The sequence below is a fragment of the Pygocentrus nattereri genome, chromosome 7 (assembly GCF_015220715.1).
Source record: "Pygocentrus nattereri isolate fPygNat1 chromosome 7, fPygNat1.pri, whole genome shotgun sequence".
Taxonomy (NCBI): Eukaryota; Metazoa; Chordata; class Actinopteri; order Characiformes; family Serrasalmidae; genus Pygocentrus; species Pygocentrus nattereri.
In genome coordinates this window covers 40,723,136-40,743,250 of record NC_051217.1, presented here as the reverse complement: position 1 = coordinate 40,743,250, position 20,115 = coordinate 40,723,136, and the positions used below count along the sequence as shown (strand labels likewise).

The 20,115-nt window shown below is 39.9% G+C and overlaps 2 protein-coding genes across 2 annotated transcripts; one reads left to right on the top strand and one right to left on the bottom strand.

Moving 5' to 3' along the window:
- Nucleotides 1-5,678: 5,678 nt before the first annotated feature.
- LOC119263685 (sarcoplasmic/endoplasmic reticulum calcium ATPase regulator DWORF-like) lies at nucleotides 5,679-7,108 on the bottom strand. The gene is made up of 2 exons (XM_037539899.1): nucleotides 6,996-7,108; nucleotides 5,679-5,776 (listed from the first exon to the last, which is right to left on the bottom strand). Exons 1-2 carry the CDS (start codon nucleotides 7,006-7,008, stop codon nucleotides 5,679-5,681), a joined length of 111 nt encoding a protein of 36 aa, XP_037395796.1. The 5' UTR covers nucleotides 7,009-7,108.
- Nucleotides 7,109-11,192: 4,084 nt separating this feature from the next.
- On the top strand, nucleotides 11,193-17,036 carry LOC108434102 (extracellular calcium-sensing receptor-like). Its single transcript, XM_017709013.2, has 6 exons — nucleotides 11,193-11,437; nucleotides 11,572-11,863; nucleotides 11,962-12,762; nucleotides 12,966-13,196; nucleotides 13,750-13,873; nucleotides 15,878-17,036. Exons 1-6 carry the CDS (start codon nucleotides 11,220-11,222, stop codon nucleotides 16,774-16,776), a joined length of 2,565 nt encoding a protein of 854 aa, XP_017564502.1. The 5' UTR covers nucleotides 11,193-11,219; the 3' UTR covers nucleotides 16,777-17,036.
- Nucleotides 17,037-20,115: the final 3,079 nt, after the last annotated feature.

Here is a 20,115-nt window from a genome sequence, read left to right as displayed (position 1 = left end):
TGGATGGATGCAGGTCTGATAAGGCGAATTTTGACCCAGTCGATATTTGTTTGTCCTTTAAATGGCAGAAAACAGGGCAAATCTATTCCATTTCTCTCTTTAAGTTCAAGGGATGTTGACAAATAGCCTGTTTTGTTCTCTCCTTCTCTGTTTCTAACGTTGGTATGTCAAAATCTTGACTTAGTGTATCAACATAATGACTTATTTTCTCAAATATTACACTAGTAATAAATAGTAAATTGATCTCAAACTGATGTTGGCTGATAATTTTGCATTTCTTAAGAAATGTGCTTAAAACCAACAATATTATCTATCAGTATAGTGAGATACTTTGACTAAGTAATAAAAGTAATAAAATACCTAAGGTAAGTAAATAATGTGTAGAAATAAGCTAGATTTGCGATTTGGCGACAGAAGGCCTGTGAGGGTTAATAGAATGTTTAACTTATTAAAGTCGTAAAAATTATATGAAGTTTTTTCATTTTGCTTTCATTTTATTTCATTTCATTTTCATTTTGTTTTCATTTTTAACCTAAACTCTATTTTTTTTTTCATAAGATATATTTCATGTCAAACCACAGTAAGTGAAAAGCAGTGGGAAGATTTGGATGTTTTGAAGAGGTTATTAGGCCAGAGTAGTTCATCTGAAGAATTCAAAATTGAGATGTTATTTTCATGTTGACATGCCGTGGCCCCAAAGAGTATTTGAATACTTTAACCTTTTAACCACTGGTCATTTTTCAAGATCTTGAGGTTTACCTCATAAAATGTTTAACAGAATGATATTTGCACAACATCAAACTGAGGGAAGACTCTTTGTGGAGAAAGCCTGGAGAAGAATTCCATCCAGACCGCCGAGAGTGAACTACAGAGGAGGAATAAACTCAGTCTGGGGCTGAATTTATTCATGGAATCATAAATGCAGAAAGATACAGAGACATTTTAGAAGAAAATAAAACAAATATGTTGATATATGTTAAAATTTTGACTTAGTCTCTCAATATAATGACTTACTTTTTCAAAATATTGACTTAGAATTTCAAGATAATGACCTACAACATGATGACATATGTTTTATAAATATTAACGTAGAAGCTCAAAATCAGTAATTTTCTCAAAGGTTCACATAGTATGTCAAAATAATGATTTATTTTCTCAAAAGAACGACTTACTCTGTCAAAACAAGGGTTGCTGAAAAATAGCCTGTGTTCATTCTCTCCTTCTCTGTTTCCAGCGTTAGTATATCAACATTTTGACTTTATATCTCAACATAAAGACTTATTTTCATTCATTTTGACTTAGTATTTCAAGACAATAACCTACAATGTTGATATGATGAATATTCTTTGGAAATATTAATTAACTCAAAATCAGTAATTTTTTCAAAACTTTATAGTATCTCGAAATAATGATATGATTTTCTCATGAATGCAGACACATACAGAGAAATTTTAGATGAAACCAAACAAAGTCCTCAAAGAAACAATCTGGAACACAATTGCCAATTTTTGAAGGAATAATTTGCCTCAAAAAACGATTAGTCTGTCATTTTGTTGCTTAGTTGTCCAAACAGTTTTTGCGGCCAATGTATGTCCACATACACTACAGAACACACATTTAGAGTCATTCAGGGTGGTTTGGTGTGAAATGCTCTGTTCTAGAGACACTTACACAGTCAGAATTGTTCACAGTGGTGGTGATAGGAACCAGACGTCTGTAGAGTTTAATGCTTCAAAAAAAGTGCCCTGGATGAATTTGCGGCCTGATGCCTGAGATGTTGCTTCACATAGTATTAAGACATGAATTTTGCCTAAAAAGGTATATATTTAAAAGCTGTATATGGTGGAGTGATACATGTGGGTATGTCATGATTGGCCCCTCCAAGTCCTGTCCATGTGTTCATGTTTTGGTTTAGCCCATGTGTGTTTGTTTTGGTTTAGCCCCCTTGTTTCATGACTCTGACCCTGATTGTCTCCACCTGTTTTCCACCTGTCCCTCATTTTCCCTGAGTATTTAAGCCCTGTGTTTGCCCCTTGTTTTCGCTGGTCTTTGTTTGATCGTGCTGTCTGTTTGATTGTATTGGTCTCTGTTGTTTGCTTTGCTTTGTTTGTTATCTGCTGTGTTGTTGGTTCTGTTGCATTGTGCTGTTTGTCATGTCTTAATCCCAAATCTCTCCGTGTTGGCTTTTTGAACCTGGACTGTCTTGACTATGAACCTGGATTTGCCCTTAATATGCTTAGCTAAATAAATGCTTATCTCAGCGTATGTGTCCGCCTCTTCACTCCATGTTACAGGGGAAACTAGGCTTCAGACAAAATGTACTTTTTCAGATTTACCTCTATTTTGTCATCAACATTACATACAAGTAAGAAATAAAGGTTCAGATGCATTTCTTGTTCATCAAGGTACAAACAACGTAAATGTACCCTCATAGGTACAACAGTGGTTTAAGGTCCAATTCAAAACCTTAAATAAGTTTTTTCTAGGTGAAAAGTTCAGACTTAAAAAATACCATTTCAGTGGATTATGGTACAGTTATGTCCCCTGACTTAAGGTGCCAAGGTGAACCCTTGAGGGTCCCACCCCAGTGAACAAGAGAGGCACTGCTCCAGTGACAGATCCAGACCTTTTTTGATGAGAGTGCATGAAGCTCTGAAGATGTGCGTAGGTGGTTTTGGATAGAAAACAATGTGTTTACACCTCAGTGAGTGAAGTACATACAGAATTTCTATCTATTTCTCTTTAATGATTTAATACTGTGGATGAGCGTTCGCCAGCAGCACAATGGGATGATGTGATGTTGGATCAATGGGTGAGTGATTAGTAATTATGGGCTCTGATGATATACAGCATAATGACTAACACGTTTGTTCCAGTAATTCTTTATTACATTACACAGCTCTTTGTTTCTTTTTTGCTAGTTTCAATAATAGCACAGGCCATTCATACTGACATTGTTATTGTAACATGCAAACGAGCAGTTTGTTACTCTCATGATACAGTAAAGTACCTAATAATGAAAAAATAAAACATTGAGAATCCATTCGCAAAAACTGATCAGTGAAGTTTCATAAATCATGCTTTTGATGGTGCATAACTTCAGAACTCCAATAACTTCACAATCTCTCCAAAACAATCCACTTTCCATGTAAATCCATACATGAGAAAAGCAGAATCAAATTTACTCATTGGACAAACGGGGACACTAGCTCTTCAAGACGGTCTTTGCTGTCCTTTGAGAAAGCATGAGAAACATCAGGAGCACCAGTTCTTACACTCCTGGGGTCCTGCGTCCACCCTGTCGAGAAACAATAACAGTGGTTAGAGGATAAAGGGCTGATGGTAAATCTCACATCAAGTACTGAGCAGTTTGAAACCTACAGTAGTCAGCGCTCTCAGTGGCCGCTATTCTCAAATCCTCTATTCAGCCTGTTCGGGGAGATAAAAGGGCTGAGGCTGTTGCGATTGCACCGCTGAGTGAGGCACTTAACCTAAAAATAACTCGTACCGGACTGACCTTGCGTTTTAACCTCTGAGGAAAACATGTCACCATAAAAACACAAGCGCAGAACGCGAGTGGGTGCCGTTTCAGTGGGGTGCAAATTTCCATCTGATTTACATTTCTGCCTCTGTGTTATTTTTCTTCTTTTTTATTCTTTTTTTTTTGCTGGAGAAAAGTGCTCTGCCTCTGACACTGTACTGAGTTTATGCCTCGCATATGTGAGCAATAGCAAACAGACGACAGACCAAAGCTAACTTTTTTCCCTAACACACCTCAAATGCAGCAACGTTAACACGCAGACTTGTCTTTTGGGGACACGTTGTGCTGCACTGAGATAAAAACAGGAAGTTAAGAACTTTTTTTCACCTATTTTTCTTAAAACGTCTATGTAATTACAGGGTTGAGATGTAAACAAAGTCATTCAGAGTGGTCTGACGTGAAAAGCTCCCTTCTAGAGAAACTAGAGTCAGAGTGGTGGTGATAGGAACCAGACGTCTTATATAACACAAAGCGGTTATAAATACACTGCTTGGTGATTGGGATTTTGCTTTATGAAAGTACTAAGATGAGATGTTTTGTCTAAAATGTGTTTTTTAAAAGCCATACATGGCAGAAATGTACATGCAAGACATTGTGGGCCAAAGTGGTTCCCAAAGAAAACTTCTTTTGTTAGATTTTCCACTATTTTATCATCAACGTTTCCTATAAAGACTCAGAAGACGTGTAGGTTCACTGGTGGTTTCGGATGGTAAATAAAATGGCTATACTTGTGTTGTAGACCACCAAGTTTCTCTACAATGAGCCAAACCACTCTGAATGACTTTGCTTACATCTCTAACATCCGTTCACTCTTTGTCCTGGTCTTTTCCTGTTTTGCCCTTTTCTTGGTTTCCCAGTGCTGTGTGTTTTTGTATGTCTGCCATGTGCATTTGTTTTCTTGTGACATGTGCTTTTGTTTTCCTGTTGGCTCCTCCCTTGCCCTGCCCTGTCTTCACCTGTTTGTCTCCTAGGCCCGCCCTCTAATTGGTCTACAGTGTTTCTTGTTTTCTGTTAGTATTTATATCCCTGTGCTTGCTCAGTCCCTTTGTCTTGCATTGTCTATGTGCCATACTGTTGCCTGTGTCTTGGATTGTAGGTTTTGGTTGTCTGGTTGTAGCTTTTGTTTTGGGTTTAGTTCTGTTTTGCTTTGTTTTGTCTTGTCTTGGACTTATCTGTTCCACAAACTTCTGCCGCTGTGCCTTTGGACTCTGAATCTCGTTTGAATATAAACAACTCGCAGTTGCATTCTGTCTCAATGCCTCCTACATTACAACATCTCAGTCACGGATTGATGCAAAGACTTTGACTTAATCAACAGAATTCCTTTTTGAAAACCCCAAACTGTGCAGCCTACAGGCCAGATGCTAAATTTAGAATGCGTTTGTTTGGGTATTTCTGACATTCCATTAAGAAAATATTTCTAAATTTCCCTTAAAAAAAACCTTTTAAGTAATATTTTGCCATTACATTTTATTAACCACTTTTTCTCCAGGGTATATTTTGGTTTGTCCATCTGAATTTGACCAAATCGTAAGTTCCCTTCAAATGAAAACATAAACAGAACGTGTGTTTTATCATCACACATATTGCTGTATGCTTACAATTTACTGCTGAAAGCCATAAATCTCAGATGTTCTTTGTATATTTATAAAAATCATTTTTACAGAGCAGATCACTGAAGAGACGCCATCTGTTTATAGTTTATAGCCCAGATTTGTGGAAATTTGTGAGTTCACTTTCTTTTATTATAAGGTTTTAAAATTCATATGAGCCTGTAACTGTCTTCTTTCCAGTCAAATAAATGCTGATGTCATTTTAAACCCTAATAAAAGAAGCTGAATGTAGCAGATGTAGAAACAGGTGGCGTCTCTTCAGTGATCTGCTCTGTAAAAATTACTTTTATAAAATAACACAAAGAGCATCTGAGATTTTTGGCCTTCAGCAGTAAGTTGTAAACATATAACAATACGTATAGATCATAAAGCACATGTTCTGTTCATTTGAGGGGAGCAAATGAATGCAAATAAATAAAATAAAATTTTCCTTCATTTCATGCAGTTACTGAGTAATTTGATCAATTCAAGATGGACAAACCAAAATATACCCCAGAGAATAATAGTTGGCTTTGTGCACTAACCTAGCAGAAGACAAAGTAGAGGACCACCACACAGCCCACGATCCAGCCCACTAGCAGCAGAATAGGCAACAGCAAAGCAGGGGAGTCCTGGGTAGCGACTACATGGGGTAAAAATATTGTTTAATTTAAGTTTTTTTACATGCATGACTCAAAATTCATCATTCATTCATCATCATTAACCACTTGATCCAAATAGGGTCGCAGTACCAGTTGGGACAGCAGAGGATCCCTTATGGCCCTGTCCTGCGCAACTTCCTCCAGCTCATTCCAGGGGACCCCAAGCCTCTCCCAGGCCAACTTGGAGATATAATCCCTCCAATGGGTCCTAGTACAACCTTAGGGTCTCATCCCAGTAGGCCATGCCTGGTCAACGCACAGTCACCTAGGGGGTATCCTGATCAGATGCCTGAACCACCTTAACAGACTCCTCTAAATGTGGAGGAGAAGCTGCTCTACTCTGAGCTCCTCCTGGATGACTGAGCTCCTCAATCTGTCAAGTAGAGTGTAGCCCAACACCTTGCAAAGAAAGGTCATTTCCACTGCTTGCATTCTCATTCTTTTGGTCATTACCCACAGCTCATGACCAAAGTTTAGGGTCAAGATGTAGACTGACCAGTAAACAGAGAGCTTTTTCTTACGGCTCAGCTCCCTCTTCACCCCTAATGTCCAGTGCAGTGACTGCATTATTGCTGCCAACTGCCCCAACCTGCAGCCGATCTCACCATCCCTCTTCCCATCACTCGTGAACAAGACCCCGAGACACATTATACTGTACATGCTGGCATAAATGCGACTCAAAACCATCTGAACATTAAGCTTGGCCGACAATGGATGAAAACTGGTGGATAGTTCTAAATGTTCCCTGGTAGCTTCATTCTTTGGTCATAAGCAAAAGTTTAAACACCCCCAGTCAAGTGACATGTTTCAGTTACTTTCTCTGTGACAGTGATTAGCACATCCTCTGCAGGGAACATGCTTAAATATGACAATTTTCTGCTTATTTTAGAGCACACTTTCTATTTCCTTGCAGAGTTTAACATAAAATATAAACAGTGAAATATAAACTGTGCCACAACTTTTGCACACCCACCTTTTTATGTTGTATTTTTAAATTGTGCATTCAAATGTGCAGAGCTGTGCTATTTTCAGCAAAACATGTGATTCAACCAGGGGTGCCCAGCTTTTGCATACATCTATGTATCTTATTCATACAACACCTATAAAAAGATAATGTTCTAGATTAGGTCTACCTTCTCAGGCTAAACTTACCCAACACTACAAGCTTTGCTGTAAGCTAGTGAAGCAGGATTAACCTACCTATTGGGCCCATTCTTCTGTGCTGGTCAGTCAATGGACACAGAGTTGTAAGAGTCCACAATAGAGATGCACATCCCTCCAAGCAGTATTAAATATGGGACTTCTAAACACTGTCCCTAAAGCCCTTGTTTAATTCCCAAAATGTGCCTCACTGCTCAAGGGGATGCTATATACCATGATCACACACACACACACACACACACACACACACACACACACACACACACACACACACACACACACACACACACACACACACACAGTGAGACCAAGTGGAAAAGCCTTGCTCAGGGGAGCAGTCTTGCGCCAGACTGGCTGCATGTCCATCAGCTGTTTGGCAGCATACAAACATGTGAGAATTCACCTGAAGAGGCTGATATTATGAGAACTCAATAACTCAACACTGTATCTCTGATTTTATCACAAAACATAGAAGGCCTTGTGTTGTAGAGTCAGCTAAGAAGGCCTAAATAGGCATCTGTTCAAATTCAACAGATACATTCAGCACCATGCAAAAGTCAGAGACCACCCTTCGTTATTTTAATTTTCACTCAAAATGGTAACGAAGAAATCTGCAGATATTTTTCCACACCTCAATAGTTCAGTCTTAGAAGCTGGTTGCATTTTTGTTGTTTTGCTAAGTAAGTAATCCTTAACAAATTAGTGATGTTGAGGTCAGGACATTGCAGATTGTCCATTTCCTTTTCCGAGTAACAGCTTCTCGACAGCTACACATCCTTTTCAGAAGCGTAGAGTAGAGCTGTTGTCTGACAGTGGAAAGATGGTGGATTTTTTCCAGGTTAAAACAAGAATGGAGGTTGACTTTCGCCAAAGATGAAAGCTTTAAGTAAGGTTATATGTCTGATCATAACAGTTTTGCATGGTTGTTAGGGGACCTGTTTTCTTTGTATCCTTAATCTTTTTTGATTTTGATGGTTTTTGTCTCCTATTTTGCTCTTCCCTCCTTTGGAAGTATATCGATCTCCTGAAAATGACTAACTTAATTGCAGCTTGCATTGGGAATTCACTAAATAAAGGGTGGTCTCTGACTTTTGCACAGTACTGTATGAAGTCTGAATGCAATAATACATCAGTGTATGCGAGAGGCTGTTAATGCATCGCTCAGTTGGGGGAGGGTTGCAGTCTCAGCTGTACAGAGCCCAGGGCTCATCCTCCCCCAGGGGAGGCTCCTCCAGCTGGGCTTTAGTCTGCAATCCCTGTAGAAAGTCAACTAGCAGAGCATAGTTGAACAAAGGCCAATGTTTTTACTCAATAATAGCAATCAGTGGTACAAATTCGGTCTGACAAGTGGAGGGACCAACATGAGCCATGAACATAGCAACGGAAATGTAAAACTAGGTGAACAAAGTACAGTAAGTTAGATTTATCACATTGTCATGATTGTGCTTTAATGTCAATATTAAAGACAGAAACAAACAATGTTATTAACAGAACTAATAATTCTTAGATACGTACAACAGAAGAAAATGTCGGAAACAATGGGGCAGTAACCCTCTTGTTGCTGGGGTTGTACCCTCAAGGGTAGAACATAACTGTATTATAATCTATTGAAATTATATTTTCTAAGTTGTACTGACTCCACACACCCTGTCTTGTCTCCAGACTTTTTACTATATTGTTCTGTACTGAAACATTTGGTCATGAAATGGTACAAATTTCACAGAAAAACATATTTAAGGTTCACAGTTGGACCTTAAAACCACTGTTGTACCTTTGAGAGAACATCTACATTGTTTGTTCCTTGACAAACAAAAAACTCTACCTTCATAGAACCTTTATTTCTAACAGGATATTCAGTACAGAGATTCTGGTCATTTCGGTAAAATATCTCAATAATGATGGATGTAATGATAACTAAGTGCAAATACAAAGTTAATAACTGACGTCATAAGCCAGCAGAGAATCAAAGTACCCTCAAAGGTACAACAGTGCTTCTAATTCTGCACCTTAAATAAGCTTTTTCCAGGTGAAAATCACATATTTGCACCTTTTCATAACCTAATGTTTTAAAACAGAATAATAAAATAAAATAAAGCTTGGAGGTGAGGCAGGGTATGTTTTGTATGTTTTTTTTTTCTTCTGAGTGTAGAGAACTTATTTGCACTATATCAACAAAATATGAAATTGGCCAGCAGCCCCCAAACATTTACATTTGAGTGTAAAGCAGAAAATGACTTGTTCAGAATGTCAAATCCAGAAATCGAGCTTCAGGCTAGATTGCAGTTTCCGACAGAACATGCGTGAATATGAAGGGAGTCTGTGAACGGAATCTGGCATGGTCCAGAGTTGTTCTCTCACCTTTTGCCTTTATGGCTAAAAATAAGTGGAAGTGAGTTTGTTATGAAAGCAGCTCTCCACACAAAATTAACTCAAGTGGAGATCAATGGAGGGCACAGCTAGTATACACTTGCCTGTGAGAGCACTACAATCAGCAGCGTAATTATCTGCAATAGGGAGGTAAGCTAAAGAAAGACCTGAACCACCTTCTTTTTTTTTTCTTCTTCCTCTTACCTTTCCTGTTCAGACAGGTCCTACTTCATTTGTGGTACCATAGTTAGGACACTACACTCTGGAACTAAACCTTTCTTCTTAGAGGAGAAAGCCATCTACCTTCTTGCATCTTATGAACTCTTGACAGATTCATTAAATGACAAGATCTCAAGTAGGGGCCAGACGTTAACATGTAACAAGAAGTCTTGGGCACTGGGTTGTGGCAAAATCAGTGGCAAATGGTGTTTACCCCATCTAAAGCATGCCCCGAAAATCCTTTAGTTCATGCTTTTTGAGTATGCCTAGTACTATCAACAACACAAGGAACAAGCTATCTAGCACAATGCCATTGTTAGCTAACAGAACCCTTGCAGAGGGAAGGTTTCTGAGGGTTATTTTCAGCCATGTTAACTTAGGAGGTTCCATCCATGAGCTAATGACAGGCTCACTGTCTGTTAGACAATGTTAACGAGCAAGCCATTGCCCTCCACTTTCTTCTCTGCCTTCACAAGACATGGGGTTGATTTAGAAAGTTCCCACTTAATCTTTTCCCTATCTTCAGTCTACATTCCCACCCATAGTATTTTGGACAGAAGATGATGTCTGGCCCAGTGCAGGCCTAGAATCAGTGGGTTATTTATTGCAATGCCCCACTTGCCAACCATGCAGTTTATTAATGCTTCTATAGTGTCAAAAAACAACAGAATAGAAAGTGAAATAGACTTGCGTGATTAAGAATGATTGAGAGCAAAACATATCTCAATCAAAACGTCATTATATCCTATGGCAGGACATGGGCTCTGCTTGTTCTGCCATGGGTCCTCCGATCAAGGACGGAGGTGAAAAATGTCTAGCAGATAAGCTCTGCTGGGTAAATGTCACTTTTTAGGAGACAGTCAAAAGAAGATTGTTGGTAAAATTAAACTGAAAAGCACATTTTCCAGGACTAGCACATGTACCATTCGCTACATTGCTACCACTGAGGTTTGCAAAAAGACCTCGAGAAATAGTTTAATTTACTTTAATGTAGAAATATGATGTCTCTCTTTGCTTGCTGATTATGGTGTTGATTCTCTTCTGAATAACACGTAGCTCGTTTTTTTGAGCCCTTTCATTGTGTACATATGCATTGCTCATGATTTAATTCTGTCCCAGGCTTGGCCCAGTGAGACTAGCTCTCAAGCGTGCTGCAATGGTCCTGTGTGTTTTTGTGTCTCAACTGGAGGAGAACTTGTTGAGGACTATAGAGATTATGTGCTCACAGCTCAGGAAAACAGACCGATTAACCCTGATGTCACAGTGATTGTTTAATTTGGTTTAATTGTCTCTATTTTCCCAGTGGGCTTAGATCAAGGAGCACTGAAAACATACACCCACAAATACGTACAGCCTGCTAGTCATAAATGCCCAAATATCAAATCCACCATCTGTATGCACCCCGACATTATATATAAAGAAGTACATGTGAAGGTTAGTCTGCTTGCATAACTTGCATAGCTTGTATTTCTGTAAATATGATGCATATAACACATTTTTGCTCGCTTGTTGTTATCGGCCTGGAAAATTGCTCCACCAGGACTTCTCCCAATTATGTTTTTTTGCTTTGGGCAAATTTACAGCTTTAAATTGGAGCTACATCTCCATCCTCTCTCTCTCTCTGAGCCGTTTAACTCCTCTTCTTTTCACTCACCATTACTGTACTCTCCTCAAGTGATGGCTACAGACGCATGGCTGTGGACACTGGGGCTCCTCGCTGGGCCAGTCTGGGTGCACTCTCTGGGACTCTCCTGTGCTCTGCAGAGCAGGGCAATATCTGGGAGCCTGTATAAGGAGGGTGACGTAATTATTGGGGGTTTGTTTCCTGTTCACTTTGAAGGTCCTGAACCCGACCACAAATTCACACAAAGAGTACAGGCAGGGCACTGTCAAAGGTGAGTATACACTGACTTGTTTTTCTTGTAGATATTCCCTTTTTTATTATAATTTTATATTTGTTGAGTGTACCAAAGCTGCTTAAAACTTTCTCCTGATGCAACCTCAAAATGTTCTGCTCTTTCTTGGTCAGTGCTGACTTGCGCTCATTCCGCTGGCTCCAGACAATGATCTTCACTGTGGAAGAAATCAACCGGGACCCAGCCCTGTTACCCAATCTGACTCTGGGCTACTTTGCTGCAGACACCTGTCTGACTGAGCGCAGCACCCTGAGTGCCGCACTGTCACTAGTGACAGGGCAGGAGGAAAAAGTGTCTTGGGAACAGTGTACGGAGGCTCCCACTGTGCCAGTCATAATCGGTGATGCCCGTTCCTCTGCTTCTATAGTAGTGGCTGAGACACTTGGTGTTTTTGGCATCCCCATGGTAAATGGCAGATTTATTCTGTTTATTTGTTCATGTGCTCCACCTGACCCAAGGATGAGAGTATTGACTGATGATCTGTTTGTTTTCCTCTGATCCAGGTTAGCTACTTTGCTTCCTGTGCTTGTCTCAGTGACCACACCAGGTACCCTACCTTCCTGCGCACAGTTCCAAGTGATGCCTTCCAAGCTAAAGCCATGGCTAGGCTGCTGCGCTTGTTGGGCTGGTCCTGGGTTGGGGTTATCTCTGGAGATGATGCATATGGCAAAAGTGGTGTGCAGATACTGCTGCAGGAACTGGAAGGATCAGATGTGTGTGTGGACTACATCGAGGTCATCCCCAAATCTTTTGCACTGAACAGGATCAGGCGAATAGTGGAAAGAATCCAGAGCTCCAAGGCCTGGGTGGTGGTGACCTTTGCCATCAGCCCAGACATGGAAGTCTTGTTGAGGGAAGTGGTGAAGCAGAATGTGACCGACAGGCAGTGGATTGCCACTGAAGCCTGGAGCACCTCCAGCCAGCACTCTGCTTTGAGTGGTACTTGCTTGGCAGGCACGCTTGGCTTCGCCCTGCGGAAGGTTGACATCAAAGGTTTGGGCTCATATCTGGCCCAACTGGGCTTTGACATGTACCAAAAGGAACCACTGGTACAGAATGTTTGGAAGGAACTCTTTGGGTGCAGATTTGGGGAGGAAACCAAGTCAGGATCAGTAAGATCTCTTTGCAAAGATTTGGAGAAAGTGGAAGAACAAGAGGAGATCTACTCTGACATCAACTATAATGTATACAAGGCTGTGTATGCTATTGCAAATGCTATTCAGAATATGTTGACCTGTCAGCCTGGCAAAGGGCCTTTTGGGAATGGGGAATGTCCTGAGATTAATCCCATAAGACCCAAACAGGTAATGGCAAAAACACATTGACCTTAAAGTCTTTTTTTTCCACATCATAGGGATTCCCAATTTCAGTTCTGGTGACTTTTCCCTACATTGCACATTAGACCCTATCTATGATGAGCTTGTTATTTAGTGCCAAGACTGGGATGGGGAACCTTCTCACATTTTTCAACTTGTAGCACATAATTAATTGGACTGTTTGTTCATAGCTTCTGTACTACCTCAAGGAAGTAAAGTTCACAACACCAGTGGGTGAGCCGGTCTATTTTGATGAGAATGGGGACCCATCTGCCTCATACGACATAATTAACTGGCACATGGGAGCTGAAGGAAAAATGGAATTTGTCCAGGTTGGGCAATTTGATGCAGCAAGAGGACCAGAGCAAGATTTTCAGCTGGACCTCCGAAAAGTGGTCTGGGGTGGTGGCTGGGATGATGAGGTAAGAATGCAGTGGCCAGTTCTAAGTAACACATTTCAAACGACTGGCTAAAAAGATTCAAAATAAGCAAAGAACAATAGTTTGAGGTTTCTGGCAGCATAGCATGTCACTCACACTTCGTTGAAAAGGGTCTTTTGTTTATATAGACACATTTTTCACATATTCTGAGCTCTGGGAGGAACAGCAGAGCTGTGCTGTGGTTTTGAGTCAGGGAGAGGGTAACTCATCAGCAAGCAGAGTGTTGGTTGTATTGAACTGGCCTACACATAACAGAGCCATGATATGAGGGTACTGCATGTTGAGGAAAACTAATTATAATCTCTGTTTGGGAAATGGATAGCATCCTAGCGTAGAGTGCCTGCAGATGTGGGAGAGGTGTTCTGTGCTCACAAGCCTGTGTGTGCATGTCTATTTATCTTTTACATGAAAGAAGTTGCATATCTCATTCTTGTGGAGCTAAATAAAGCAATCAGTCCTTGTTTCCTTTGGTGCACCTGTCTGCACGGGGAATGTCTCTGTGAAGCTGATGGAAACTTCTTCTTTTGTGATCAAGGTGCCGGTGTCTGTGTGCAGTGAGAGCTGTCCCCCGGGCACCAGGAAGGCTGTGCAGAAAGGAAAGCCAGTCTGCTGCTATGACTGTATACAATGCGCAACAGGGGAGATTAGCAATGCTACAGGTACAGTACAACCACCTTGGAAAAGGAGAAGTTTATGGGTCTTGGTTTTTGCTCGTCATCTTTCACCCTCTTTGCAGCACATCTGACCCCATTTATCATAGGGGATTCTATTGATTTCTCAAATATTTTGCATAATTCAATGGAGATGTAAACAAAGTCATTCAAAGTGGTTTAATGTGTAATGGTTCATTGTAGACACTTGTAGAGAGGTGTTGATGGGAACCAGGGGTTGTGATGTCCTCACTCTGAGTAGAGCTTTACTACACAACACAACTTGTGGAGGTCCATGTCTCCTGAGATTCTAAATGTGATGTTGATGATGGCAAAATAGTGGTAAAACTGAGAAACCCTAACTCTTACAACACTCTGGAGGAACCTCTCTGACATGAACACATTTAAAAAATAGGTTTTAGGCCAGAGCCTTAGCTTAAAACTATCAGCAGTGGTGGGCAAAGTACAAATATTACGTACTTGAGTAAAAGAAGATAAAATCTTTGTAAATCTTCAGCACATCAGCATTCATTAAGTATAAGTTTGTACATCAGGAGTAAAAGTACTTTGAGCTGTTTGTCACTGCAAGTAAACAAGTCTCCTAAATACTCTAGAATAAATCAAAGTACTTATGTTTTTGATACTTAGTACTTTTGTGTTTCTATTCATGTACAAATGAATACATCTAGTTTTAGAGTACATCTACTTGTGCTCAAGTAAAGAACTGTTGTATTTTGTCCCCTGACTATCATGAACCAGTGTCCCAGGCATTAGGCAACGTATTCGTAAGCAATGAGCTTTTAGAAGCTTTAACTCCTCAGGTGTCTGGTTTCCTAGTGTCTTCACCACTGTGAATAATTCTGACTCTGTAAGCTTTGTATTTCTAGAACAGAGCAGTCAAACCACTCTGAATGACTCTGATTACACTTCAACCGTCATATATACTGAAGTAATCAAAGAACTTCATAATAACTGGCCCTAACAAACAGCGACTTGATTATGTCAAATAGTTTGTTAATGAATGTTAATCATTATATAATAGTTCTATATGCATTCATAAATGGTACAATTTGACTTATTACCCATTCCTATAGGGACATATAAATAATCAATAATTATTTTGAACTGTGTCTTGTTTTAAATGAATATTAAGCAGTTACATAGTAACTTGCCACTTTTTTGATGCATAAACTTTTCCGTAACATTTAGTTAGTCATTATGTTTTAAACATGAATGTTCATGAAATGATATAAATATATATATAATGATATAAACTATATAATAAGTATATAATCTATCTATCTATCTATCTATCTATCTATCTATCTATCTATCTATCTATCTATCTATGTGTCTCTTAAATAGTATTTATAATAAATAGTAAATGCTTAATAATTCAAAGGGCATCAGTAATTAAGACCCAAGTAACAATGGTATAATTATTATCTAGCATTTATATATAATATAGTATAATTTATAAATATATCTTTATAACTACATTAAAACATTACAATATATTACATTACTTATTATATCTTACATATATGAAATTTATGAAATGTATGAATTATTCATAAAATCATATAAGTATAATAGAGTCTCTCATTCTCCCTCTGGCACTGTATGAAAATATTATTTTAAATCTATCTTTATGAATGCGATATAAAAATATACACATAAATATAAGACGTTTATGTAAAGTCCTTACAGTGATTTAATTATTCATGTTTCAGTAAAGAGTTAATAATTCAAATAGTGGCACTTTTTAATGCACAAGTAAAAATAGTACAATTATTGTTTTGCTACCATCAATAAACTGTTTGATAAGGATCATTTTGTTGGTATAAAGTATAAAGTTGGTATAACTCGATTGAAATGGTCATTTTATGAGTTGAATCTACAGAGAAAACATTGCATTTTCAAGCGTCTGATCATAAACATCTGAGAAGTGCAATTCGTTTAACTGAAATCTAAACATGTCCATGTTCAATGTTTGCAACTGTTTCCCTCCAGACTCAACAGAATGCATCAGATGTCCAGAACAGTTCTGGTCCAATGCTGACCGGACAGAGTGCATCCCAATGTTGGTAGAGTTCCTGTCCTTTCAAGATAACATGGGCATCATCCTCTCGGTGCTGTCGGTAGCTGGGGCAGTCCTTACCATAAGCATCCTGGGTGCCTTTTTCCATCACAGAGACACCCCCTTAGTCCGTGCCAACAACTCAGAGCTGAGCTTCCTGTTGCTGCTGTCCCTGACACTATGTTTCCTGTGTGCACTGGCCTTCATTGGCCGGCCGGTGCCTTGGTCCTGCATGCTGCGCCACACGTTGTTTGGGATCAGTTTTGTGGTGTGCCTGGCCTGTGTTCTCAGTAAGACAGTGGTGGTCCTCGTTGCCTTCAGGGCGACTCTGCCTGGCTCAAACTTAATGAGGTACTTCGGTCCTGGTCAGCAGAGGGCCGGTATCTTTGTCTGCACGCTGGTGCAGGTGGGAATCTGCATACTGTGGGTGGCACTTGCACCACCTTTGCCTACAGAAATGGCCGGAGGTGAGCTTGGAGCTCGAGTGGTGCTGCTCTGTGCGGTGGGCTCAGTCGTGGGCTTCTCCCTGGTGCTGGGCTACATAGGTCTGCTGGCCGCCGTCTGCTTCTTGTTGGCCTTCTTTGCCCGGAAGCTTCCAGACAATTTCAACGAGGCCAAGTTCATCACCTTCAGCATGCTGATCTTCTGTGCGGTGTGGATCACCTTTGTGCCAGCATACGTCAGCTCTCCAGGGAAGTACACTGTGGCTGTGGAGGTCTTTGCCATCCTGGCCTCCAGTTACGGCCTTCTACTGTGCATCTTTGCCCCAAAGTGTTACATAATACTACTCAGACCAGAGATGAATACAAAAAAGAACATGATGACCAAATAGAGGACTACACAAAGGCTTTGACGTCGTCTTTATATTTCTAGAGCTGTGAATATAGAGGTTTGCAAAAACAATCATCATTTATTCATACATGATTATTTCCAACCTTCCTGCCTTCCGTCCATTGACTGCTGGGATAGGCTCCAGCTCCCTCCATGACCCAGAAGGATAATCGGCTTAGAGCATGTGTGCATGTTTGTATATTTCCATACGCTCTTAATCCTCTAGAATTAAGCAGATTGTTTATGTTACTGTGCTTTTATATATCGTCACTGTCAGAAGCTCATATTGCCTTTTTTTTACATAATTTTAATATGCTGGGGCAGCAATGTGGGGCAGTGGGTAGCACTTTCTCCTCCCAGCAAGAAGGGTCTGGGTTTGATTCCCTGGCCGGACAACCAGGGTCATTTCTGTGTGTAGTTTGTATGTTCTCCCTGAGTTTGTGTGGGGTAAGCAGTTCAGACAATTGAAGATGCTAAATTTCCCTTAGGTTTCTGTGTTTACCCTGCAATGGACTGGCTTCCACCTGATGAACGCTAGGATAGGCTCCAGTACCCTCCACGACCCAGCATGATAAATGGCATATCCTTCTGCGTGGATGATAAACCTGCCAGCTGCCGCCTACATGTGTCAATTTCCTGATGGACAAAGGTTTATTTTGTAAAAGTCTGGTGCCACTGACTTACATCAAAAGTAGAGTATGCTTTCTGTCCTTCTCCTCTAGTCGCTATTTTGGACATACAAGCTTTTGTTCTGACAGCAGTGGTATGTAAATGAGCTCTAGTATGTAAATGAGCTCTTCAAAAAGGAAAAGACTCCTTGTAACCTCAGTGTGAAGAGGCGGAGCTTAACCACTTCAGGCTGGACGGGCGAATGTACTGCATGTAAACATGTTTTTGTTACATCATAAAAATAATGAATGCGAAACAGGCCTAGTTTTCACATTTGGACTGTATGGACTCGAGAATTGTTTAAATGGTTTAAAACCTCAATAATGTTTACATACTAAATTAAACTCTTTTGTTATCAAGGGGCACTTTAATAGTCAGAATATGTTATTTTATCTTTTCTTTTGCGCTGTGATGTTATTTCTTTACATTAAAAAGGTACATTAAAGGAGGGAAAACAGGTTCATAACATTCATAACATGTGTGTTATATTCGTGTCAATTTCTTATTTTGTTGTCTGTTTAATTTGAAGTTATTGCATATTTGCCATAATAATTGACATGAGAGTAAATAAACATACATCTTTATATCATGATGTGGGGAAAAAAGCCCCCTAGTAGAAATCAAAATAAACATATTTCTCAAATGGAGATTATATCTTATACATATATGTCATATAAATTAAATAAAAGACAAAGGTGTTTTATGTTTTAAGTGATTTACTCAAAAAGAGTAAAATAAAGAACAAAGAAAACCAAAAAACTTGTGGACTGGGCTTAAAGGAGTTTGTGTACTGTTTAAGCCAACTTGTGTTTTCAAAAAGTACAGTTAGTGTTTTATATTTTGGAAATAAAAACATGAATTTTAGTAATTGAGGTTTTGTTCGATAAGCTATTTTAACAATGGCTAAAACAAACATTTAAACTAGGACAAATTGTTTAGCTATAAAATTTTCAGCATGTTTTAATAAAGTGCAGAAAAAAAAATATATAGGTAACTTAATTATGAAAACTAAAAATTAGAGTTGACTTTTTTTACTTAACTAATTTGCATATCCTCAAGTTAAGCTAGGCGTACACTGTGTGATTTTAGTTTTTTTTAGATTTGGTAGGAGGCAACTCAATTGCATGATCGGGCCTAAGTTCAGCTTCATCGGCCGTCATTTGCCGTACAGCGTACACTCTCAGAAATAAAGGTATGAAACTGTCACTGGGTCAGACCGCCTCTTGTCTCTGGGGTGGTACCCTCAAGTTGTACTGACTCCATAGACCCTGTCTCGTATCCAGGCTTTTATTTTTTTGCTCTGTTTTAAAACCTGAGATTATAAAACTGTACAAATATACTTTACACCTGGAAAAACCTCTGTGCCATTGAGGGTTCATTCACATTGTAACTTGATGAATGAAAAATGTACCTGCACAGAACCTTCATTTCTAACAGTGTAAGAGGGAAACATTGTCTGATTACCTGCCCAAGCGAGTCCCGATTGAGCAATTGGATGATCTGGAACTTTGGTCACTTGTCTCACAGTGTGAGCAGCCTCACGAACCGATTTCTCAAAGTCGCACCCAAAACTATGCACAGCCACCACCACTGCTCCACAAAAAAGTCCACATTTGTGGCACCACTGCTTTAGCAATGGCTGAATCTCAAACAACCCCATCCTTCTTCTGGAGTGCATGAAGTTCTGGCTTCTACACCTAATAGTTCACTGTTTGTGGCTGAATCTCAGAAGGCTGTTTATTAGACATGTGATGCACTTTATGGATGCAGGAGCGACTATTTTAATATGTGGTGCACGATGTAGGGAGCTGGGAGCCGTTTAAGATTCAGCCAGTGTTTCAGGACATCGGAGGTGCAACGTGTTGTTTTGAATGAAACAGCTTTATTGTAGACAGAACGTCTGTACGGGCTGCGTTCCACGTGCAGTGTGAGCACCCGTGTCACATCATGTCAGTCGGGCCGAGTGTTTTCATACAGCATGAGCGCATAAATCGCAGGCTTTGGGGCAATTCTATTAAGAATTGGCGCACACGAGGGGCAATTCTATTAAGATTAAGTGACCCATATTCCCACAACGGGGAAATTTCACGTCCACATTTAACCCATCCTTGAAGTGAAACACCACATATACATCAGTGTGCACACAAACATTAGGGGCAGTCCTATCCAGCGCCTGGGGAACAGCTGGAGGTTGGGTGCCTTGCTCGAGGACACCTCAGTCACATACTGTCAGCGCTGGGGATTGAACCTGCAACCTTCCAGGTCACAGGGCCGGCTCCCTAACCTCCAGCCCATGACTGCCCCTGACTTAAACGTATATGTCACCAAAGAACAAGATTTCTGACATAGTTTCTGGCATAGTTTATGTCTGGTTTTAATGGTTTTAAAGTACCTCTATGACTTTTGCACAGTACTGTGGGTGCACTCAGTGTGCTGTAAAAATGTTTTGTCAGGTACAGCTCAGAAAATTCACTTTACAGCAAAGGTTTTGTTCTGGTGTTTACATGATCAGGACAGTCCACTCACATTCATACAAATATGTCAAACTAAAAGAAGCCGACTGGCTCAAAACTCAACAGGACAGAGAAGATGTTTAAGTGGCTGAGCAGCACTACTTCAATTGTTCTAATATATCACATTAAAATAGCAAGTGGGCCTAGAAAGTGCATGG

What these genes read in the sequence shown, in the direction of transcription:
- LOC108434102 (XM_017709013.2), top strand. Translation starts at nt 11,220, where the DNA reads ATGGCTACAGACGCATGGCTGTGGACACTGGGGCTCCTCGCTGGGCCA. An exon ending in GTGTTTTTGGCATCCCCATG is followed by an intron (nt 11,864 to 11,961) that starts GTAAATGGCAGA and finishes CCTCTGATCCAG; the next exon opens with GTTAGCTACTTTGCTTCCTG. An exon ending in GTGGTGGCTGGGATGATGAG is followed by an intron (nt 13,197 to 13,749) that starts GTAAGAATGCAG and finishes TTTGTGATCAAG; the next exon opens with GTGCCGGTGTCTGTGTGCAG.